This window comes from Pinus tabuliformis, chromosome 2_2 (assembly GCF_031772625.1).
Source record: "Pinus tabuliformis cultivar Carrire ecotype Pingquan chromosome 2_2, CPIR1, whole genome shotgun sequence".
NCBI lineage: Eukaryota > Viridiplantae > Streptophyta > Pinopsida > Pinales > Pinaceae > Pinus > Pinus tabuliformis.
This window is the reverse complement of record NC_142300.1, coordinates 1,273,075,367-1,273,100,623: the sequence shown is the minus strand read 5'-3', so window position 1 is coordinate 1,273,100,623 and position 25,257 is coordinate 1,273,075,367. Positions and strand designations below refer to the sequence as shown.

At 40.2% G+C, this 25,257-nt stretch overlaps 2 protein-coding genes across 3 annotated transcripts in view; one reads left to right on the top strand and one right to left on the bottom strand.

Moving 5' to 3' along the window:
• LOC149198119 (uncharacterized) overlaps positions 1 to 25,257 on the top strand; it is a 364,260-nt gene that overhangs the window by 6,117 nt on the left and 332,886 nt on the right. For both annotated transcript variants that reach the window (XM_089406104.1, XM_089406105.1), the window contains exon 3: positions 906 to 1,003. In XM_089406104.1, coding sequence (XP_089262230.1) covers positions 913 to 1,003 — 91 coding nt within the window. In that variant the 5' untranslated portion in view covers positions 906 to 912. The remainder of the gene's footprint in view (positions 1 to 905; positions 1,004 to 25,257) is intronic.
• Positions 6,183 to 12,306, bottom strand: LOC149198121 (uncharacterized). Its single transcript, XM_089406197.1, has 4 exons — positions 11,436 to 12,306; positions 11,180 to 11,321; positions 10,764 to 11,055; positions 6,183 to 6,239 (listed from the first exon to the last, which is right to left on the bottom strand). Exons 1-4 carry the CDS (start codon positions 12,241 to 12,243, stop codon positions 6,183 to 6,185), a joined length of 1,299 nt encoding a protein of 432 aa, XP_089262323.1. The 5' UTR covers positions 12,244 to 12,306.

Below are 25,257 nucleotides of genomic sequence, written 5' to 3'. Positions count from 1 at the left end.
CCTTTGATTCACTATTATTTTGTCTTGAAAGTACTATATAGTTAGATAGGAAGAATTACCTGTAATCCCACTTCCATGGGCGAAACAACCCACATTGGGGGATACATAGACTGGCCTATTTTTGTAAGTGAATTGGCTTACAAAGGTGTTTACTATACACATGCCTTAAGGGAATTTGAACCTTGGTGGGTGGTTTGACATGACATTTATCTTACCATTGAAACACAACCCAGTTGAAACCTTTTCAATCATTTTATTTTTCTTTTTCTTTTTTCATATGCTTCAAATCTCTCTCACATAAACATTATGGTACAAAGCATATTACAAAAGAAGTTGGTGGCAAAGGACATGCTCGAGAGCTATGAAATCTGAACAGATCATTAAACACCTATACTGGGGGATTGCAGTTGGAAATAGCAAAAATAATAATTTTGCTGAGTACCACATGGTGCAAAAAGACTTAAAACAATATTAACCCATAGTAATGAGATATACCAAGAGCACCATAGTATGTACAACATTAAACTATAAACAATATCTCCATCCATAAACTAGACACCTGAGGCTATCGTATGATTCAGTTAAAAAACCGATTTAGTTCAAAGTTGACCATGCATACAAATATGTACTTGAGCAAGGAAATGATTGATGCAATAGAACATCATCTAGAGGGTATTTTTGTGTGTCACAGTATATTCATGATAACTGCATTTCTTATGTGGGGTTCTATGTAATTATTTAAGATGTAAAGAGTAATGGATTGTACATTTGTTGAATATATCATACCTGTTGAAGTGGTTACATTTAAGGATTTTTGTTTTCGGATTACTTTAACCACATCTAGCGTTTTGTTTATGGAGTGAGAATCACTGCTGTTTTGTCTAACCATGTTTAAGTTCAATCAGGTCCGAAATGGAGTTGTTTGATGAATGGAGGTCCTCTTGGTGCATTGGCTCTGTTTTTCCTGCCCCTCAACTCATAACTGGTCCATCTGCTCAAATCTGTGAGTTTTATCTTCCCCAGTGGATTTTGTGTCCATTACCTTTAGGATACTTTCAAAACAAATTTGTTAAATTATTATTGCTTTTTCTTAACTAATTGATGTTTAAGTTAAGGTCCATACAATTGTCAGAACTCAAAATAGATGTAATTAATTGCTTATACAAGTCAGACACAATATAGCCGTAGTCTAAGTACTACGTGGGATAGTTCAAAGTCTTCTTTTAACAATGGAAGTATAAAAGAACCTCGTGGCAATAAAAAATGTAGTTGATCTCTTTGTGATTGTTGACATCTTTAATTATTCACCATCCTCGTGAAGCCATGATAAGCTAATTATAACAAAGTTTGTTTTCTTGTCGTTCTTATATTATTTTGATCTTCACATCTTAGAAATTAATTATTAAGGGAGAAACTGAATTCATTTTGTCTATTATCTTAGTCTATATAAGAATCTTTCCCAATATGGAAGGTCACAAGCAATCTTTATTGGAAGAATACATGGCAAACAAACTTAGGGTACCATTGCTGTGGGTTGTTTTTGACTCGATGATTCATAAGTTCCAAATTGAGGTAATCCACAAGTTCTCATCTAAGATGGTTAGTTTGTTGCAGCCTTGCAGATATCTTCAATCCCAATTTTCCAACTTTTCCTGTGTGTTACAGGTTTCCGTTTCTTCTGAGTTTATTCTTGCCAATATTTTCTGATATATCTGATAAGTTTCTTTCTGGATCCGGATCCTTGGTGATATTTTCCCTGAAACGACATTTGTATCATCGGTTGTTGTAAAGTCTATCTGTGGTTGTAGTTTCTTTGTGCACATGAAATGTGAATTGAGTGACAAATTCTGTTATATTTTGAATAGTAACTAAGTTTGAGGATGAAATGTCTATGGATGTTGGTTTAGTTACTTGTATGTGGTTCTGAAGGGTAAAACTTTACTTTCCTACTATAACTCATAAAACTTATTCTTATTACTGTCATCGGAATAACTAACAGACTCTGAACACACACTCCCTTTCTGAAATGCTTCATCGCTAAAATATGGCAGAATCTTATGCTTGTCCACACATTAAAATGATGTTTTAGGGAGCAAAGTGTTAGCAAGGAACTTCACAAGAGACTTTTTTAGGCTAGTCTAATGGAAAAAAAATTGCTCAAGTTAATTCATCATTGGGACAAGGAATTAATGGGTGGCAGGGAATTGGGGCGGACTGAATCTGATGGTTGACTCGATAAAGCTAGAGAGTAATATTTTGACTTGTACTTTGGAAAAACTCAAGAAATAATAAATATGAAAATACAGTAAACTTTAGTAAAAAGATATTTCATCATATGAAAGTTTACAATGCATATGAAATGCATATTTTTAATAATTTGTCTCAAAGTACACAGATGATAGTACATGCTTGAAAGCTCTATGAATCCAAGATATTTGTCAGGTATAAGGACATGTTACCCCTCTATCAGTGGGGGCACAATGATTTTTTCAGTGCAGCATTCACCACCATTATAAGCCCATGTGCATAAGTTAAAGCCATGTGCCATGTAAAAACCATGTGAGGTGTTGTATTAGGTATCTTAGACTTGAATCTTGTTAGTTTGAGTTTGTATCCATTTTGTTTTGGTCAGACCATGTCTTGTCCCTTGAAAGCTTCACCTAAGCAATCTCGTCCCTAATCGAATTAGAGAACCTTGGTGGACTTCTCATGAGGAATCATGGTTTTATGGGAGCTTGCGTTTGTAGGGGTGATCACTGGTGTATGGGCTAGTCCAGCCGGTGTCAAGGTGCACCTATGTCATTTTACATCTGGTATAGCCCACGTTAAGGTGCACCTATGTCATTCTACATCTAGTCTAGCCCACGTTAAGGTGCACCTATGTCATTCTACATGGTTAATGTCTAGAGTCTGTAGGTGACCTTGGCTTTGGTGTAGTATTACTCATGATAACTCTCACAACATAGCAGTCTCTTGTGACAACTTTCACATTTCTCGAGGCAGTTCATGATTCCTAATGCAAAATGGTCCAAGTGGTCAAAAAGTCAACCTAGTCTCGTTATATAGCATGATGAGAGGATTCCATGCCACGTGGAATTTTCCCGATCTGAGCATTTGATGGCTGGTTACAACTTGATCAAACTTGGTCAATGATATAAGAAAAACTTCCATGGGATTTTTAGGCAAAGCATTGGGTTGTTTGTGACATGCATGACATCAAAGTGGTCAACTCAATGAGAGGAGCAAAACCCACATTTCATATTTTGCAAATCCTCAAGGACGTTAGAGATCATCCACTTTGGTGTGATGATGTGGTAGGGCAGGTTTACAGGAGTCTTGACTCTTAATAGTGGAAAAACTTGACAGAATTTGACGTATGATATGTCAGAATCTGTCTATAGAATGAGAGGGACAAAACCCATGTATCAATTTCTCCAAATTCCTAAGGGTGTTAGAGCTCAAATAGGGCATGATGATGTGGCAATGTTGGAAAAGATATGATGATTTCGAGAGATACTCAATTCAGATCCAGGCCGGTTTTGACATACCTAGGTGCTAGAATAGTTAGAAAGTCAAGGCCGTTGGAGATATAGCTTCCATGTGGCTAAGTTGAATTACTAAAGGGAAAAGTCAAGTAAAAAATAATTGTTGGTGAAGTCAACTAGCCATTAGAGAGTCTAACTAGCCGTTGGAGACTTAGTGGGCCAATTAGATGAGCAATGGACCATGAGCAAAGGAAATTTTGAGCTAAATTGTAGAATATTGTCCAAGTCAACCCCCTAGTGGATGAATTAAAAATTATATTGTAATATTTTATGATTTAGTTTACTAACATGTGGATGACTAGTAAATATTTTATTGAGGAAGAGTCAAACTAACTGTTAGCTAATTGTTAACTAGCAATTATAATTTATTCTATAAAAGGGTAGCCTCTCCTCATTTGTAATTTGTTGTTGTTCACTTGAGAGAAGTTGAGACAAGCGATATCATAAAAAAAGAGCTCATCTATTTGTAAACTCTCGAGGCAGACTTTGTATTATTGTGGGGTGAACTTTTGTTATTGTTTCTCTTTTTACTATTGTTATTGGGCATAATTTTAAATCTAATTCTATTTTTCTAACAGGGTGATTCTATCTTAACTTCTAAGACTAATGTTCTCTGCCATTGAGGGGCTAATACATTACGTGGAAGAGACTAGGGCCTTCCCACTTGTTTTTTTGTTTTGTTTTGCAGTTGATTCTATCCAAGGGTTTTGAACTACTTCAAAAAGGGGCTTTACTACTACGAGGGTTTTGTATTTTGCCACACACAGAGGATAGAGGTTGGACACACCACAAGAGGAGGCCGCTCCTAAGGAGGGTTGAAAGTTTGCAGGGTGAATTAAGCAATAGTGGGTGCAATTTCTAGAAGGACCAAGCTCATTCCCTTGACAAGTATCAGGCATAATGACTTAGAAGGACATCTACTTCATACTCTGGCAAGAGGTGAGACTCCAAGGTACATGTATAATTTTAACAACCAAAAATCTCAAACTCTCTTTTTACTTTAATGCAATTAGGGTAGGATTTACTTGTTGGTTTTTATTTACATATCAATTTTCAACAAGTTATTTATTGGGGAAAAAGTAGTGAAATTTTCATATCTAACCCCCATTTTGATACAAGTTCCTATTTCCTCCATTTTACACTTGTATCTAGCCTTTTGGTTGTAGATTTGTAGGTTAGGAGGGATTTTCCTTGTTGGACCCACGTTTTGCAGTCACCAGAAAAAAATTCTACAGGCCTATAGGTGAGTACCTTATATTAGAACTTGATATTTTCAGCTCTACATTGATTTATAGTTGCATTTTTCAGATTAGAGTTGAGTGTCTTTCATTTTCGAGGTGTTAAAATTATTAAATAAATTTCTAGGTTAATAAACATAACCCAGAAATTTGAAAATCAATTTCCAGCTAGTTGGAAATTGTATTTTCAGTCAAATTTTAATAGAGGGGAGGCCCCAAAGCCCTCTATAATCACCCTCTAGCCATCCCACACTTTAAGGCAATTCCCTAGAGTTGTTTTGACACAATGGGTAGGACAACTCCCTAGAGTTGTTTTGAGTCTTGACACAATGGGTTGGCTGGTAAAAATAAAATAGGTTGATGTCCCTATGCTTTTACGCAGAATTTACAGTCTGTCATACAGGACAAGCTATTTTCAGCTATAACTCCTTAACCATGCATCAAAACTGATAAATAATTTCATATTTGGTTAGGATAAAGTTAGTAGACCAAAATCCATAGGTCATATGCCATATCTTTGAGTTGTTTTTGTCACTAACATCTGCTGCTAGAAATTTGCACTGGTTTAGTACTGCTTTTACACAGGACAATAGACATATTAAGAACACCTCCACGTCATTGATTCCACATAAGGCACTAGGCATGAATCTGAGTTGTTGGGGATATTTAGGGACTGCTCCCTTGGATTTTTAGGGGGTGTTGAGCCTAAATATCAGGGGTTTGGGTGGACATGACAGTGGATCCTTGCCTAGTGTGTGCCCATTTAGCAAGGCTGTTGGAACCTTAGTAGCTGTACTAAAAAGTTTAGTAATAGGGCACATAAAAAAATGGCCTCAAGGCACGAAGGATGTGCCCCAAACTCTGTCTGAATGATGGTCTAAGGAATTGCTTGTTTGCAATGGGTCATTTGATGCAAAGGGAGAGTTTGGAGACTCTCTCAGTGCGAGCCAAGTTAGATGATAGCGAACAATCCCCTAGATCTCGGAATCATAAAGGACAATATGTCTGATGATCATGCACAAGAGTTGTATCTTGGATGAGATGTCTTGTAAGTGTAATTGAAAACATTGTCTATTGAGAAAGGAGATTGAATTGTATACTTTGTGGAGTTGGAGTTTGTTATAGTGTAGGCACTCCCTATAGGAAGATCACTAACCTCACTCAAGGGGAAAGCTTAAGGACTCTATCAAATGGGTCACTATTTTTGACTTTAAGCCTATCATTTGTATAGAGAGCAAAAATACCTAGGACTAGTGTGCTTAACTCAACTAGCTCACTAAAATACTTAAAGGACAAGAAGACTTTTGAAGGTGAAGGCCCCAAAATAAAAAATGGGTGTGCGAGAACTTTTGATACCGAAATGATTATAATAAGTGCGAGTGTCAACAATGGGCGTGAACTAATGAGTTCCAGCTATTGCCAACACCTGTCCATCTATTGGCTCCTTGGGCCCTCGCTAACCATTTATACACATTTTGTTATGAAAAATGAAGGGACGTGACCATGGAGGGAGGTTGACATGAGGGACAGGGTATAGGTTGGTTAAATGTCAACAAATCAAGTGTCAGCAGTGGTAGACGTGGATGGGTATTAGAGGTTTGGGTATCAGAAGCTTTAACATGATACATCCTGCAAAACTTGCGATATAGGAAAGTTCCGATGCAGCAGATGCGATATTATATTAAAAACGTTATGATAAAGCCAATCGGATCCGCAACCATATCGACAATCGGAGATTAGGTCTTATCGGAGGTGCCATTTCAAAAGTTTCAATAAAGTGGCAGATGCGATTTGATAATTAAATCATTAACTTAAATCAAGTTGGGTCCACATATCGGAAATCAAAGCAAATTAGATGTTATATGATATCACATATCGAAGATCAGAGGTTTTGAGTGGTGACACACAATAAAAATGCCGATATGATATTTCTCCGATAGGGTTTTATTATATGCGTTGTGTTATATTTTCATTTGTGAACTTTGGTTAAAAGGTTTCCAAAGTTTATTACTTCGACAATGGATTATTGTTTAAAGTCACACAATAATATATGTCATCAAGTATGTCGTCAATTATAATCCTCCAATAGTGCAACATCCATCAAGCGTGCTTATATTTTCATCAATGATAATTATTGACCAACAAATAATAAGACTATAAGAATATCACAAGTAATTATCAATATAAGAGAATCTTTCTGCCTTTTTGATTTTCTAACATGGTATCAGAGCTAAGGTAAAGAAGGAAGGAAAAAGGCAGCTTGAAGGTCAATTGAAAGAAATATTAAGGAAGAAGGAACAAGCGAAGGCCATTAAGGAAATGATCATATAAGAAGAGAAACCTACTATCTATAGACTATGCCAACCACATTGAAGAGAAAAAATAAGCTAGAAGGAGCCTCCAAATACAGGGCATGGAAGAAGAGGATAAATCTTATTCTCGCTAAGCATAAAGTTTTGGATCTTGTTCAAGGAAAAATCAAGAAACCTATAGATGATGTAGGAAAGGAGAAGTTCAGGGAAACCGACATCTTGGCCATGAATCTGATAGTAGATGGAGTAAAGGACAATCTAATCCCATACATATCCAACATAGATTTTGCTCAAGAAATGTATGAATCCCTCTCCAAGTTGTTCACCATCAAGAATATTGGTGAGATAGCTAGTCTCAAGAATGAACTAAGAACAATAAAGATGACAAAAGATGATACTGTTTCATCATACTTTGTAAGGATCTCTAGAATAAGAGATGAACTCCAAGCGATTGATGAAGTTATACATGAGAAATAACTTGTGATTGTTGCACTACTAGGTCTACTGAAGTCTTGGAGCTCTTTTGCATTAGGAATTAGCAGTTGGAAGTGTTATCCACCACCTGTGGGTAGTATCCATAAGAGATTTTTTTTCCTAGATGGTCCTTAGCCGACAACCCCTTATGGCCACTAGATAGCTCAATGTGGCACTGTCTCCGCCACCTGAGCCAACCATGTGGTCCCTCGCCCATTTGTTATGATCATATGTTTGAAGATGGGCCTCCCGACCCCAATGGTATGGCTTTTCATTAGTGTAGTTTAGTGATTTTGTTTACTTATCATGGACACTTTTGGGCATAGATTGGTGGGGGGATTCGGCGGAAAGAGTGGGCTAGGTCTGTGCTCTTGTCTCCTCTGCCCGATTTGGTGGTTAACCTTGTATCCTAGTCCCTTGGGATTTCTTTTGCTGGCTATTAGCTTTAGGGCTGACACTACATGGGAAATCCCGATTTGGTTGGGTGGTCCCGCTTCCCGACACAATATACATCACTCCCCTCCGCTCATTTTAACCCCATCTATCACTTTTCCCAGACGGGTCCACATTTGTTCACGGGGTCCACATAGGGCGAGCCTCTCCCTCCCCGTGACCACACCTTGGGTTGGGCTATAAACGATGCCCCTGAGGTTGATGTAGCTAAAAAGAAAAGAAAAAGCATAATTTGGCCATACAATAAGAAATGTACCACAAAATGCAGAAGATGGCCAGGACATACAAATTTAGCACATGGGCAAAAACCAAGCATAAGCTCTACCCCTTATCTATGGCCATCACCCTGGTTACTATGGGCCCTAGATGAGCCCCCTCCACATTAAGGAACCCATGATTTTTCGAACCTCTGGTGGGCAATGAACTGCCCCACCTTAAAGTGGGTATCTACTCCTGTATGCTACACATCATGCTCTCATCCCCTAGAGCCTCGAGTAGTTATGAAAAAAAATCAATCAAAGGCAAAAGGCATATGAAGAAGGGTGGAAAAACAAAGGCTGGGGTAACTCACGTACCACAATTGCTCCCTTCTACACTCATACGCCCAAGTGTGGGCTTCCCTTATTATAGCTACCCTTGTACCATGGCATGTGGCTTGGAGCCTTCCCTTGATCCCCACTCCGTTCCATCATTATATCACATGCCACCTACCACTTGATGGATGTACCATGGACATGTCACCCCCTTTAAAGGCTGAAACCACCTAATAGGATCCTTGGTTAACCCCCTTATTAAGCTTAGAGACACCTGTACATGCCGAAGCCCACTATGGAAGGGCATGCCACCATGAAGTGTCCATTTGATTCCATGATTTTTAAGCTCTTTTACTTGATTACTCTAACGATTTGTTGTACTGGAGGGCAAGGGGACGCATCGGATCTTATGTGGGATTGCAGGTGGATCTCCATTTGGTGTTTGGGTCTCCCTATATGGGGTCCAAGCCCTCCAGAGGGCCACATTGACACTTGTAGGGTGAGTGTTGAGAGCCATGGGCCTCCACCATAGCAGAGAGCACGTCATGGATCCCCAACACCATTCATTAACTGCTCGTGTTCCACCTTTTTGGATGAGGATGATGCACCTTGATCACCACACCCAACCGACTTCATAGTTGTACCATACACTTGGTAGTCGTTCCAGGGCCCAAATGAGGATGTGCCTCACCATGGGAAACAAAGGGAGGGCTATGTCATCATTATAGCCCTTACAAATGGTTTACAGGCATTGTCGATATACTTGGAGACCCATGAGGATGTTATTGTGCCCACACACCCACTTGGGGACACCACATGTGACTTGCATGGATATTAAGGAGCCAACCCCTTGATCACTATGTTTGAAGCCCATTCTCTCAACTTGGCAAACTTTGGACTCCACTAGGCCTTCTCAATGGCCCAACAACTCATCATGTTTACTATTTTGCCCTCTTGAGAGGCTTATTTTTGTATTATGGAGCTATCTTGGTGGGCTTGTCACCAAGGGATGTTATTATTGCACATTATTTTATTATTTGGGGCTTAATTAGGCCTAATTAGGCAAATCGAACTCTTTAGGAAGGATATAAATAGATGAGAGGCTCATTCATTCCTCTCATCATCACTTTGATTGGATTAGTAGCTTTTGTGAGAATTTCACATTCCCTTTTGGAGGACGAGTTTGGTTTCATGGATGAATTTTGATGTTTGGATACTTTTCTCTTGGTCTTGGAGCTTCAAATTTGTCTTGAATTGATGATTGAATATACTCAATGTACATGTAAGTGCTCTTTTTCATGTCCATTCTTTACATTTATCTTGTCACATGAAGAATGTATGGGATTTTCGTTCTCTAGATCTGAAATTTTCCCTAATCTATGCGAATTTGTGGAATTTTGGACTTTTGAAGTGTTTCATATGTTATATGTGTCATGTATGATGAATGAATGTTCCTAGAGGTTTAATTTCATTGAATACACCTTGATAGGTCATCAATTCTTGCACATCGAAGTATAAAATCCTTTGGTAGCTGAGTTCATGTCCTAGTTTGCCATGCGAAGTTGCCTAAGCACTCCTTGATTGGGTAATAGTCTCTCCCAATGTTGCACACATCGCGATCGGGATTTAATCGGCGCCGGGAAAAAATCGGAAAAATCGTTAAAATCGGGAAAAAATCGGGAAAAAATCGGAAAAAATCGTTTGGCACAAAAATATTCATTTTTTTTCATTTTTTTTCAATTTTTTTAATATCTAAACCATCTACAACATAAAATAAATACATTGACACATAAATATGATAAAAAAACTAATATATAAGATGTTCAATATCATTTCTAGCGCTAAAATCACACATAACATTGAATCATGTCCTGAATAGTAAGTCCTGAGTCCCAAGTCCAACTCAGCCTCAAAATATCAACAAAAAATATGATAATGTATCTCATCATGTCATAATGTCATATACAATAAAATGAAAGTCTAATCCTATTGATTTCCTCTGCCCCTCTTGCGAGAATATGGCACAGCTTTCTCTTTCCCTCTAGATGTAGAAGCTGGTGCCTGTGGTGGTGGAAATGGCAGTGGAGTCTGACGTGCTCTAGAAGCTGAAGAACTAGTAGTAGCAGCTACAAGAGGCTGAGGTGGACGGAGACCACGTCCTCTACTGGTGGTAGTGGTAGCCCGGGTAGCCCGGGTAGGCGGTGTCACCTCCTCCTCCTGCTCCTCCAACTCCTCCTCCTCCTGCTCCTGCTCCTGCTCCTGCTCCTCCTCCTCCTCCTCCTCCTCCTCCTCCTCCCCCTCCTCCTCCCCCTCATCCTGCACTAACCAATCCTCAGTGGGATCCATGAGAGGCCTCTCGGTCTCAACCCTCCATTCAGCAGTGGTGTCAATCCCATCCAATGAGATGGCTTCCGTATCAGGTGTCTTCTCTAGTTGTTTCACCCACAATCGAAGATTGTAGTAGACATAGACCATGTCATTAAGTCTATGGGACTCCAACCTGTACAAAGTTCATGAAATAATAAATTAATAATTAATATTATAAAAAAAATATTGTTTAAAACTTTAATGAATTCAAAAATTTATTTGGAAATTTGCAATATTTTAAATGTTTAAGTGTTAACCTATTGCGCTTCTTGTTGTGTATTTTTTCAAATACACTCCAATTGCGCTCACATCCCGAGGAGCTGCATGTTTGGCTGAGGATGCGCACGGCAAGATTTTGCAAAAGGGGTACTCTGCCACCATACATCTTCCACCATGCGTCTACAACAAAATTACAAAGAAAATTTTAAATAAACATAAGAAAAAAATGGAATTTGAAGAAACAATGAAATTTGAAACAAAGTTACAAAGTACATACTACAAACTAAAAAATACCTGGGATTTTAACCGTCCTATCATTGATAGCCATCTCAAAGCCAAATGTGCCACCTGACAACTTATATTGCTCAATTTGTCTAGAGACCTCCATACGTTCTTCTGGAGTTTTCACCATCTTCTGGACACAGGTTAATAATCCTTCCACGACCTCAACATCAAAATTAAACCCACATGCATAAGAAAATGCAGGGTTCAGGAAAAGGCCAGCAGCATGAATGGGACGATGGAGTGTGTTGTTCCATCGCTCATCAATGACCTTCCATAGAAGGAGTTGTCTCTGGAACCCATCATCTCCCTTGTCATCATAGTAGGACCGAATGGCTTCTTTGGCCCTATCCATGGCTTCATACAAATAGCCCATTGCGGGCTTCTCACCATCTACCAACCGAAGAACCTTTACCAAAGGTTCTGTGACAGCGCACACCTCCTGCACTCCCGCCCAGAAGTCTTCTTGGTATGAAACAAGTCTGCAGACGGCCTCTCCTTCTGGTTTGCGGCTCATTGGCGAAGAACGCCACTCCTCTGAAACAAACATTCTCTTCAAATCCCACATAGAATTCAAGAGGGATTGAAGAGATATGAAACTCGTCGCAAACCGTGTAATGGCGGGGCGCACCAACTCTTTGTTGTTGGTGCATTTTCTCATCAAGCTAAGCACAGATGTGTGATTGTAAATAAATTTTGTGATGGTTTTTGATGAGTCAACAGCCTCTTTGACAAAGGGAATTTTCCCTATGTCCTCTAACATCAAATCAATACAATGGGCAGCACAAGGTGTCCAAAATAAAGTAGGATGCCTGTCCATAAGCAATCTACCAGCAGCAACATAATTTGCAGCGTTGTCCGTTATGACTTGGACAACATTTTCTGCACCCACCTCCAAAATAAACACATCCAGCAAATCACATAAATTTTTTGCATCTTTGATTTGATGAGTTGCATCAACAGATTTGATAAACATAGTCCCCAAGGGACAACTAACCAAGAAGTTTATAAGGGTTCTCCCCTTTTGGTCAGTCCAACCATCTGACATAACAGTGCATCCTGTTTGTGCCCATGATGCCCTAAAATCCTCCAATCTTTGGGTGCAGTCACGCTTTTCATCTTGAAGAAGCCGGCCTCTGAAATCATGAAGAGAAGGGAGTTTGTACCCCGGGCCAACACTGGCAACAGCATCAAGAGTAGGTTGGAAAAATGGATTATTCCTTATAATGCTGAAAGGAATATCACTCCAGAGGAGAAATTTTGTCATCAACTTGTCAGCTTTTTCTTTTTCAGTTCTTTTCATCATTGAACCGATAGTTGGTTGTGAACCAGGTGTGGTTCGAGGAACAAAATATGATGATGCAGCAAACGGATTGACTGACGCTGCAGTAGAACCTGTGCCACTTGGCCCACTTCCTTCAACTGACCTTCTTAGTTGCCTTTTGAGTTCTTCTTTGGCGTCTCTAGTGTGCTCTAATTCTCCCAATGCTCTCATGGCTTTTTGGATAATTTCAGCATTTGTCTTTAGACAGGGCCCCACATCACGTCCAGGGATTTGTGCAAGGTGGAACTTCAACCTGTACACCCCCCGAATATTTCCTTTCCACACAACTTGCAAATCAAGTTTTGTCTATCATTCGGAGTTTTAGGGTCACCATATTCCCAGAAAGGATCCAATTTCCTTGGCATGTTTGTTTTTGAATTTTGAATTTGCAAACCTATGGAAAAATAAGGATTAGGAAATAGGAATTTAGGATTACATAAATGATAATAGTAAATAGTAAATACAAATTACAATTTAGCATTTGCAAAATTACAAGCTAATTATTTCCAAAATCCCAATTTGAATTTCTAAACCCAAAAAACAATGAAAAATAAAAAAAAATAAACAATGTTTAAAGAAAATGAGAAAATAAAAATCAAAAATTGGTTCTCATAGTCATAACAAATAACCCATCCCAAATCAATGAAAAATTTCTAAAAATTCTTTAAAAACAATGAAAAACAAAGTTTTTAGAGAACCAAAACAAAAAAAAATTAATCTACATACCTGGTTTATGGACAAATTCGCGATCTTGGCTTGGATTCCTCCTAAAATCGGCTCCCACAAGCGACGGCAACCCTCTCCCTCCCTTCTTCTCCTTCTCCTCCTTCTCCTCCGCGGCGGACTGCTGAATGAATAAACAAAAAATCGATTTTACATATAAAACCCCCGCTGCCCGCGCCTCCCGCGATTTTTTCCTTAAAAATCGCGATTTTTTCGAAAAAATCGCGATTTTTTAAAAAATCGCGATTTTTTCGATAAAAATCGTTAAAAAAAATTTCCGCCGATTTTTTGGATAAAAATCGCGATTTGAATCGGCATTTTGAAAAAATCGCGATTTTCCGATTTTATCGCGATTAAATCGCGATGTGTGCAACACTGGAACTTTCTCTCCAAATTTCAAAATTACCTTGACTCCATCTCTTCTAGGGCAAGGCACTGATCTAGCCTCTTGGTGGTCACTCAAACAAATATCTTTCTCGCATTTCCCTCTTTCTGGGCCTAACCCTAGTAGGTCACCTAGGGCTTCAAGCGAAATTCTTTGTAGCCATCCAAAACCCTTGAATTTTGGTCCACTAATGTGCTGGGCTTTTCTTAAGAGGTCCTCCAAGTTTGAGTCAAATTCGATAGTGGAATCTCGAGATATAGCAAGCTTTAGCCACAAGACCATCTCTTTCCCTAGGTTGATTTGGGTTAGTGTCCTCACTTGGGTCATTGCATTTGTATTTCAAAAGAAAATTTGTCCTTTGATCTTATTCTCCTCCCTAAATAGGTCAATCCCCTCTAGTGTTGATCAAATCCATATCCTTGACCTGGTTTGGGTCCGCTTTGGTTCTTTGTGGTCCCACAACTTTATAACTCAAATTCCACAAGGATTGCATAGAAGCCATTTCTCCACGAGGATTCTTAGATCTAGGAAGCTTCTTGTCAAGGGATATTCTCTAAACCTAGGCTTAAGTATCTTCTTAGCCCTTCCTAGAGAGCCCATCACCTTGCGTCTTAAACAAGTAAGCCATATAATTGAGCCTCTCTTGTGAATAGGCTTTAGGAATCACTCTCCATCCATTCATTGATCTATTCATCCTTGTGATTCCTCTTATACCGGGTCTCCTCCCATTGGTGAAAGTCTGTAAAGAGCAGGGAGCTATAACTAAGGTGACAGTGGGCTATTGCTCCATTGTTGCCACTTGACCTAGTAGTGTTAATTTTTCAGATTGTTCTATGTTGTTTCAATTACTTCAGCCCAATTCAATTCAATTCTTCATTAAGCAATGCATCCAATTGTTAACAATGTTTCCAATCATAAACAATAGCTGAAGATAGAACAATATATGCAATGACAAAGGAGACAATAGCACAACCATAGGAGACACTAGATTGGTCAAAGACCAGTGAAAAACCCCACTAGGGGGAAAACCCTTTCAAATCTTCTTCTCATTAGATTGTCATAAAATGTTTCAGCAGAGAGTATAATGAGCCCAATACATAATCATCCAGTGAGATTTACCCAATACAAATCAGAAGCAAACTTTCAGGATTACTATATAGTAGAGAGAAACTTTTCAGCCTTTAGAGATCTCGTGGTCAACTGCGGTCAACTGTCAAACCCTAGCTCAGAACCCTCGTCACACTCATCAAGATATTTCGCGAGCGACTGTAACTTCCTAGTCGCTCCTTGAGACACTTTATGCGAGCAATTGTGACTTTTCCAGTCGCTCCTTGAAGAACAAAAAGCGAGTGACTGAGGAAGAATTTATCCAGACCTATCTCGAACCCCAGTCGCACCCTTCAGGCAGATAAGCGAGTGACTGTGCCTTCCCAGTCGCACTCTGAAACACTGCGTGCGAGCGACTAGGGACTAAACCTCCTAGAACTGCCTCAAAACCCTAGTCGCGCCCTTTAGGCTGTTATGCGAGCGACCAAGCCTTCCTTGTCGCTCTCATAGAGACTGTGTGCATGCAACTGCAGTCAAATCTGACCTGTGGTGAGCGTGCGACCGGAAAACAGAAACCCTAATTTGTGTGAGCCTCAGACTAGAATCTTCGGACACTAAGCACACTTCCTCCGACATACCTGTGCGAGCCTCAAACTAGAAACTTTGGACACTAAGCACACTTCCTCCGACGAACCTGTGCGAGCCAAACAATAGACGAATAGAGAAGAAGATGCTTGATGATGATAACCAAATGAACTTGAGTACTCTTGTATTTATAGGTTTCCATGAGGGTCCACTTGATGTTGAGGTCGACCTGTCCCATGTACATGAGTGGGTTCATAAATTCAAAAACCAACTTTTGCTTGTCCAAATGAGGTGATCTTTAGGTCGATTTTGGTCCCCTCAAAAAGAGGAATTCAATGCAATCATCATCTCTTTCATCTGAGCTGCCCAAGTTGGAATTTGACCCTAGTTGCATAAATTAACACTCCCTCTCAACTAGGAAGAATTCCACTTGCCAATATCTGTCCGTTGATCATCATATCATCTTGTCATGATGTCATCATGTCGTGACCATCTCTGCTCAACTCTATTCGCTGAAACATTCTCGAATCTAAAAGAAGAAGAATTGGGGAGCATTAGCTTCCACCTTCTATCTCATGGGGGAGTCATATATCTCAACTCCATATCGAGCAATAGGATATCAAACACACAAACAGGGGAGCACTTTTCAACCCTGGTTTCACATCGGGGAGCTTATTCTCAACCTGGAACTGCATGTTGGAAATAATACTGAGAGGGGGGGTGAATCAGTATTATCAAATTCTTTTCAATATATCTTCCAGATTTATAATTTAAGTTATTCTCCAGATATTGATCATTAGTTTGTATGTCAGTACCATATAATAATGAGCAAGAACAGGAAAAACAGATAATCACACCAAAGAACACCAGATATAAGGTGGAAACCCAATGTGGGTGAAAACCACCTGCTGCAATATGTCTCTATCTTCTTTCAATTAGAAACTTCTTTTACAATGATTTTGTATTGGTGCAGTCCTTTACCAGTATGCAGGCTGCAACTTGCAGAGAGCTACAACCCTCTCTCGTTTTTCAGTCTCTCCTGGAAGGGAGCTACAACCCCCTACTTCTTTTCTTCCAAGGACCACTTTTCATAAATTTTCAAACTGGATCCAAGAACATCAAATAATCATCAAGTACATGTGAATCATCCAATCAATGAATCAACCAATAACTTCTCAGAATGCAGTAACCAGATCAGCAATACCAGTAATATAAACCCAGAACTCTTCAGCAATAGATAAAGGGCAGCTAACAAATGTTTCAAGAAAGGTCCGCAACTTCACCAATAGAAGCCTGCGAATATTCGCAGCTCTTCTGTGTCTAAACTGCGCAGATCCGCACCTGGTCCTTCTTCTGCTCTGCGTACCTCTGCTCAGATCCGCACCTGCACTGTCTGCCTGACAGCGTACCTCCGCACCTGGTCCTTTTGTTCCCCTGCGTACCTCCGCACTGTGCCTTATTCTGCGCTACGTACCTCGCACCTGCGCCTTCTGCTGCGCTGCGGATCCCCGCACCTGCGCCTTCTGCTGCGCTGCAGACCCCCGCACCTGCGCTGTGGATCGCCTGCGGACCTCTGAATAGAGCCAAATTAACAGTCCTCCAATGTGCCACAGATAGTCAGATCCACAGATCTGATCATGTGCCCGAGAGATCACGACCTATCAATAGATTCGCCTTAAAATTCACCTTGATTTAGATCTAGCTTTTAAAACCGATCACCCAAAATTTCAGATCTTAAGATATTCAATTTTCACAAGTGTCTAGCCAAGTGATCTCCTTTCCTTTTTATAGGCAAGCCCTTATTCACACCATGGGACAAAACCATCGAAAACCAATACAAGGGATCCAAACCGGGGTTCAATACTTTAGATCCTATACCATGGACCAAAACCATAGGATCATGATCGACGGGCTAAATACCAAGGGCCAAACATAAGAAACCCTACGTGTGCGCGCTTCTCTGCATTGGAGTGCGTGAACTGTGGTCTGCACCTTCTGAACAGAGCACCTGCGGATATGTCCGCACTTCTTGGTCGGCGTACCTGCGGGTCCGCAGCTTCTCTTAGGATCACCTGCGGGTATCTCATTTTCAATGATTTTGAGAGCCTGAACAGAGATATGCCACTTGAGTGAGTTGCCATCAAGTACAACACCTGTGTCATAGCGCCAAACCTAAATCATAATGCCAACAATCTCCCCCTTTGGACTTGATGGCAACCCCAAGATCCTCAAAGTCATTCTCCCCCTTTGACATCAAGGGCAAAGGGCGGATCAAGATATTTTCTTCCTTTGCTGTCCATACTCACCTTGAGTGCCTGCTGAAATTTCTGAATGAGCTCCCCCTGACTATAGACCAGATCTGCAAAAGAAAAATTCTTCAAGAAGAACCATAATCTACCATACACCATACATGATTTTGACAAAAGAGATAGAGACATATTAGCAGCAATATTCAGATCAGCATCCATGTTCTCCTTCTGTACTTTCTCCTCCAAGATCTTCTACCATAATGCCAACAATGCATTATTAGAAGAATATATGCTCCCCCTGAACCTGTGCCATTCGATCTTCGACCAATCCATAACCCAACAAATGTACGCGTATACCCCATATGAAACTCGCGTACAACCAACAATCTCTGAAACAGATGAGATTCAACAACAAGATGATGCATCAACTACCCCCAGCTTTTGCCTGAGGTATTCAAAGGTCTCCCTGGGCAATGGTTTGGTGAGTATATCAGCAACTTGTTCCTTAGAAGGAACATACTCCAACTTGACCTTTTGTTCAAGCACTTGTTCCCGAAGAAAATGATATTTGATAGGTATATGCTTGGTCTTTGAATGCATGACTGGGTTCTTTGAAACGCTGATAATACTTGTATTATCACATAGGATGGAGATAGGTGGTGTACAAGTGATTTGAAAATCCTGCAAGGTCTGCATCATCCAAAGGAGTTGAGTGCAGCAAGATGCAGCAGTCACATATTCCGCTTCAGCTGTAGATAAAGCAATCGAACTCTGTTTCTTGCTGAACCAAGATACTAATCTGGAACCCATAAAGAATGTACCATCACTTGTGCTCTTCCTGTCATCCACGCTTCCAGCCCAATTTGCATCTGTATAAGCATGAAGAGTGAGATCTGTATTTCTAGGATACCATAAGCCATAGTTTTGAGTTCCTTGAAGGTACTTGAAAATTCTCTTCATTGCCTGAAGATGAGTTTCCTTTGGGTTTGCCTGAAATCTTCCAACTATTCCCACTGCATGCATAATGTCTGGTCGGGTACCTGTCAAATAAAGTAGACTTCCAATCATAGATCTATAGGTTGGCTGATGCATTGCTGCTGATTCATCATTTGCACTGAGGCTGCATCCTGTAACCATGGGGGTACATACTGGTTTTGCATCTTCCATGCCATATTTCTTCAAGATCTGCTTGAGATACTTGGTTTGAGACAAAAAGATACCGTCTTCATTTTGTTGGATTTGCAAACCAAGAAAGTATGTCAGTTCTCCAAGCAAAGACATTTCGAATTCTTTCTGCATCACCAAGGCAAAGCTTTGACTCATAGCTTCTTCATTGCTGCCAAAGATAATATCATCTACATACACAACAAGTATTAGCAATTTGTCATTTTCAATTTTTATATAAAGATTGCTATCTGCTGATCCTTTTGAAAAACCTTGTTGATGAAGGTATTTGTCCAAACGGTAGTACCAAGCCCTTGGAGCCTGTTTAAGACCATAGAGGGTCTTTTTCAGTCTGCATACAAGATTTGGATCATTCTCAAGAATGAAACCATCTGGCTGCTCAATGTATACTTCTTCTTCTAAGTCTCCATTCAGAAAGGCTGATTTCACGTCCATTTGAAATACTTTGAACTTCTGAAAGCTTGAGAGAGCAAGGAACATTCAGATGGCCTCAAGTCTTGCAACAGGAGCAAAAGTTTCTTCAAAGTCTATTCCTTCTTGTTGAGCATACCCTTTACAAACAAGTCTGGCCTTGTTTCTAATTACTTCCCCATTTTCATTCAACTTATTTTTGAAGACCCATTTTGTCCCAATGACATTCTTATCTTTTGGTCTAGGAACCAACTCCCAAGTATTGTTCTTTTCAATCTGCTCAAGTTCTTCATCCATTGCCTTGACCCAACATTCATCTTTGCATGCCTCTCTTACATTTTGTGGTTCAGTGGAGGAGAGTAATGCCAAATAGCTTGAAGCTTCTGCAATTGTTCTTCTTGTTTGTATGCCTGCCTCCTTTTGCCCCAAGATTTGAGATTCTGGATGATTCTTTTGAACATACCTGGATGGAGTCTTCTCTTCTATCCTTGTCTGTTCCTCTGGTGCCTCTTTAGGTTCTTCTTCATCTTCAGTCTGATTTGGAGGGTAGTCTTCATCCTCTTCGATATTTTCATGATTTACTTGCCTAGGAATGTTTCCTTTTTCATCAACCACCACATCAATGCTGTCAACAATTCTTCCAAGTCTTTTATTGTAACACTTATATGCTTTGCTGTGAGGAGAATAACCAAAGAGAATGCCTTCATCTGCTCTAGGTTCAAGTTTGCCAAGCTGTTCATCATTATTCTTAATATAGCATTTACTTCCAAATTTTTGAAATGCTTTACCGAAGGAGTCTCACCATACCAGAGCTCATGAGGAGTTTGAGTGCTGTTCACTCGGACATTTGTTTTGTTGAGAATAACAACCGCAGCAAATGCAACTTCACCCCAGAAGGTTGCGGGAGTTCCAGACTCATCAAGCATAGCACGAGCCATTTGTTGAACCGTTCTGTTCATCCTTTCCACCACTCCATTTTGCTGAGGAGTCCTAGCTGTAGAGAATTCCCTTCTTATTCCATGTTCTTCACAGAAATCGAAAAATTCATTTGAGGTAAACTCCCCACCTCTGTCAGATCTGAGGCACTTAATTTTGTAATCTGATTCGTTTTCAGCCAAGGCTTTGAAAGATTTGAATTTTCAAATGCTTCGTCCTTGTGTTTCATAAGTCCTAACCAAACCATCCTGGAGAAGTCGTCAATGAATAATATAAAGTATTCTTCTCCTCGAGGTGACCTTGTCCTAAATGGACCACATACATCTGTATGGACTAGTTCAAGAGGCCTGCTGGCTGATCCTTCCTTCTCAGGGAAGTTAGTTCTGGTTTGCTTACCAAACTGACATGATTTGCATATGGTGTTGTCTGGAATTTTGATATCTGGAAGACCACGAACTGCCTGGTACTTGCATGCTTTCCTTATTTGTGAAAAGCTTAGATGCCCCAACCTCCGGTGCCATAACCAGTGTTCGTCATCCTTGCTCAAATAGCATATTTGTTGTCCTTCTTCAAATATGTATAAGTTATTTGGAGTTCTTCTGCCTTTGATCACTGTTTTTCCTGTATCAAGATCACGAACACTACATCCATTTGATCGAAATATTACCTCGGTTCCTTGATCGCACATCTGACTGACACTCAGAAGATTATGCTTCAAGCCATCAACATACAAAACATTTCCAGCTTTGTCCTTTTCTTTCAAATGAGCAGTGCCTCTTCCTTTTATGACTACAGGGGTATCATTTCCAAAAGAAACTTTCTTTCCCTTTTCTAAAACACTATATGATTCAAGTTTTTCTTTATCACCTGTCATATGTTTCGAACATCCGCTGTCGATGTACCATTGATTTTCCTGTCCTTCTGCATAAAAGGCTATCCCACATCTTTCTGGTTGTGTTTCCTTTATTCTCCATGTTCTGGTACTTGAGGCTTGTTCCTTTGTCTGCCAAAACCTGCTCCTGCATTCAGAATCTTCATGACCAAAGTTATTACAAATAGAACATTCAATTTCATTTTCAAGGACCGAAAAGTTGTTATAGGTCCTTTTCGTGATCCCAGTCATACTTCTTTGTTTTTGAGCTTCTCTAGTCATGATTGTTTTATAGGCAACACATTGAGCTGCTTTGTGGCCAAAGTTATGACAAGAGAAACATTGGCCATTGAAGAAACTTCTGCGATTATCAAATCTACTTGCCAAATGATTGTAGTTTCTATTGGCATCTATTCTTGAGGCAAATTGAGAAGATTTAACCTGTGGCTGGTTGTAGCTTTTGTTCATCCTTAAGGTGGATTGCCCCTGATTTACCTGGTAGTCCTTGTTTATTCTTGATGTAATTCATCCCTGTTTTACCTGGTGATCTCCATTGGGCTTTTGCTCATCCCTCCTTGCTGCATTGAGATAACTCTTTGAGGTGGATGCTTGAGATGCTTCTCCATTATACCCTAGACCTGTCTTGATTAGTGGAGAACGCTGTACATTGATAATCTCATCCAGAGTTTCAGATCCTTTAACAAATTTAAGATTAAGAGCCTTTGTTTTCTCAATTTCTTTTCTAAGGCCAACAATTTCACATTCTAACTTCTCAAGAAATTTTTCTTTTTCATCAAGTTGGAATTGCAGAGTATCAATGATCACATTTTTTTCTTCTAAACATGTTTTGAGTCTAGAAATCTCTTCATAAAAGCCATCCACATCTATAGCATCCATGTAATCATCATCTTCAAAAGCCATTAAAAGTTTATAGTTATTACCTCGTTCATCTTCATCACTATTTGAAAGACCATCACTATCTTCATGAGTATAGTAACTTTTCTTAATTACATTCTGTTTCTTGTTCCATCTAACAGGTTCTTTCCCTTTGTCAGTTTTATCCTTATGAGGACATTTGGCAGCATAGTGACCGACTCTCCCACAAGCAAAACATTTGAAAGGTAACTTACCTCTGAATCTTCCAGTACCCCGTTGAAGGTTTTTGACAAAATTTGATTCTTCTTCCTCTTCTGACGCATGTCCTAACTCATGGTAGTCTCCTTTCCCTGAAGCCTTGAAAGTTGCTTCTCTCCTGTCTGATGGTCCTCCCTTCCTCATTTCATAAGCAGTTAGAATCCCGTGTAGCTGTGACATGGTAAGGTTTCGTAGATTCTCCTTTTCTTCTATTGCAGAAACTTTAGATTCAAACCTAGGGGACAAAGATCTTAGAACCTTTTCAACCACAACAGCCTCTTTTATTTCTTCACCCAAATTTTTCATACAATTAACAATCTCATCTACACGAAGAAAATAGTTAGCCACACTTTCATCATTGTGCATTCTGAGATTTTCATACTGAATCCTGAGGGTTTGAAGTTTTTCTCGTTTTACCTGTTCATCTCCTTCATAGCTCAGAACAATCTTGTCCCATATTTCTTTTGTGGATTTATATTGCATTACCTTGACAAATTCTGATTGAGATAGACATCCTAATAGAGTATTGACTGCTTTTGCATTTGTTTCATATTTCTTCTTCTCAGCCGGATCTGTAGGAGTTGCTGAAGGAAAAGTGTACCTTGTATCTATGATATCCCAGACTTCTGTACCAAGTGATTGAAAATAGGCAGTAACTCTTACCTTCCAATATACAAAGTTTTTCCCATCAAAAATCGGTGGCCTGATAGATGCTTCTCTCTTGTAGTTGCTCATGATGATGGATCTTCCTCCAAGCGATCAAGCTTCTTTAGAAGGACCTGCTCTGATACCAATTGTTGGAAATAATACTGAGAGGGGGGGTGAATCAGTATTATCAAATTCTTTTCAATATATCTTCCAGATTTATACTTTAAGTTATTCTTCAGATATTGATCATTAGTTTGTATGTCAGTACCATATAATAATGAGCAAGAATAGGAAAAACAGATAATCACACCAAAGAACACCAGATATAAGGTGGAAACCCAATGTGGGTGAAAACCACCTGCTGCAATATGTCTCTATCTTCTTTCAATTAGAAACTTCTTTTACAATGATTTTGTACTGGTGCAGTCCTTTACCAGTACGCAGGCTGCAACCTGTAGAGAGCTACAACCCTCTCTCGTTTTCCAGTCTCTCCTGGAAGGGAGCTACAACCCCCTACTTCTTTTCTTCCAAGGACCACTTTTCATAAATTTTCAAACTGGATCCATGAACATCAAATAATCATCAAGTACATGTGAATCACCCAATCAATGAATCAACCAATAACTTCTCAGAATGCAGTAACCAGATCAGCAATACCAGTAATCTAAACCCAGAACTCTTCAGCAATAGATAAAAGACAGCCAACAAATGTTTCAAGAAAGGTCCGCAACTTCACCAATAGAAGCCTGCGAATATCCGCAGCTCTTCTGTGTCTAAACTGCGCAGATCCGCACCTGGTCCTTCTTCTGCTCTGCGTACCTCTGCTCAGATCCGCACCTGCACTGTCTGCCTGACAGCGTACCTCCGCACCTGGTCCTTCTGTTCCCCTGCGTACCTCCGCACTGTGCCTTCTTCTGCGCTGCGTACCTCGCACCTGCGCCTTCTGCTGCGCTGCGGATCCCCGCACCTGCGCCTTCTGCTGCGCTGCGGACCCCCGCACCTGCGCTGTGGATCGCCTGCGGACCTCTGAATAGAGCCAAATTAACAGTCCTCCAATGTGCCACAGACAGTCAGATCCACAGATCTGATCATGCGCCCGAGAGATCACGACCTATCAATAGATTCGCCTTAAAATTCACCTTGATTTAGATCTAGCTTTTAAAACCGATCACCCAAAATTTCAGATCTTAAGATATTCAATTTTCACAAGTGTCTAGCCAAGTGATCTCCTTTCCTTTTTATAGGCAAGCCCTTATTCACACCATGGGACAAAACCATCGAAAACCAATACAAGGGATCCAAACCGGGGTTCAATACTTTAGATCCTATACCACGGACCAAAACCATAGGATCATGATCGACGGGCTAAATACCAAGGGCCAAACATAAGAAACCCCACGTGTGCGCGCTTCTCTGCATTGGAGTGAGTGAATTGGGGTCCGCACCTTCTGAACGGAGCACCTGCGGATATGTCCGCACTTCTTGGTCGGCGTACCTGCGGGTTCACAGCTTCTCTTAGGATCACCTGCGGGTATCTCATTTTCTATGATTTTGAGAGCCTGAACAGAGATCTGCCACTTGAGAGTGAGTTGCCATCAAGTACAACACCTGTGTCATAGCGCCAAACCTGAATCATAATGCCAACACTGCATAGGGGAGAAAATATCAACCCCATCCTATTGCCTGCTGATCTTCCCATTGATGACTCTAAGTAGTCATGTGGTAGAACACCTGCATCATAATCGACTTGGGTTGTACACCCCAAGTACACTCTCAACTCGTTGGCCAAATGGGGAGCGGTATTCCCAACAAGCTTGACTTGTGGGTATGATGCCAACTAGGGTATACTCTGCATAGACCAAATAGGGGAGCAACATCTCCAACCCTATGTAGATAGGGGAGCAACATCTCAACCCTGTGGGTAACAAATAGGGGTGATCCCCTATTGTCTAGAGATCCCTCAACCCTAGGAGCCCTCTATCTCAATTCCTCACCTTGGGAGCTCAACAGGGGGGAAGAGCTGGCTCAGTGTCCTTGATTAGCGTTGCCCCTTATCAGGAGGGGTCACATCCATCAGTCCAAGCTGCTCTCTGAAGACCAATAACTTCCCTTTCGGTAAAGCTTTGGTGAGAATATCTGCAATCTGCTCATCTGTCGATATGTGATGGAGTCTAACAACTCCTCTTTGTACCATGTCTCGAATGAAGTGATATCGAATCTCTATGTGCTTGGACTTGTCATGGACTTGTCATGAAACACGAGATTCTCTACCAGACGCATCCCATTCTTGTTGTTGCAAAATATCACTGTAGTGTCTAGGACCTGCTCAAATAGCT

Bases quoted from the DNA above. Each gene is read 5' to 3' on its own strand.
- LOC149198121 (XM_089406197.1), bottom strand. From the start codon at position 12,243: ATGGACAGGCATCCTACTTTATTTTGGACACCTTGTGCTGCCCATTGT. The intron at 11,322-11,435 runs GTATTTTTTAGT...ATTTTGTTGTAG, and splicing joins TAGGACGGTTAAAATCCCAG to ACGCATGGTGGAAGATGTAT. The intron at 11,056-11,179 runs GTTAACACTTAA...AACTTTGTACAG, and splicing joins CACAACAAGAAGCGCAATAG to GTTGGAGTCCCATAGACTTA.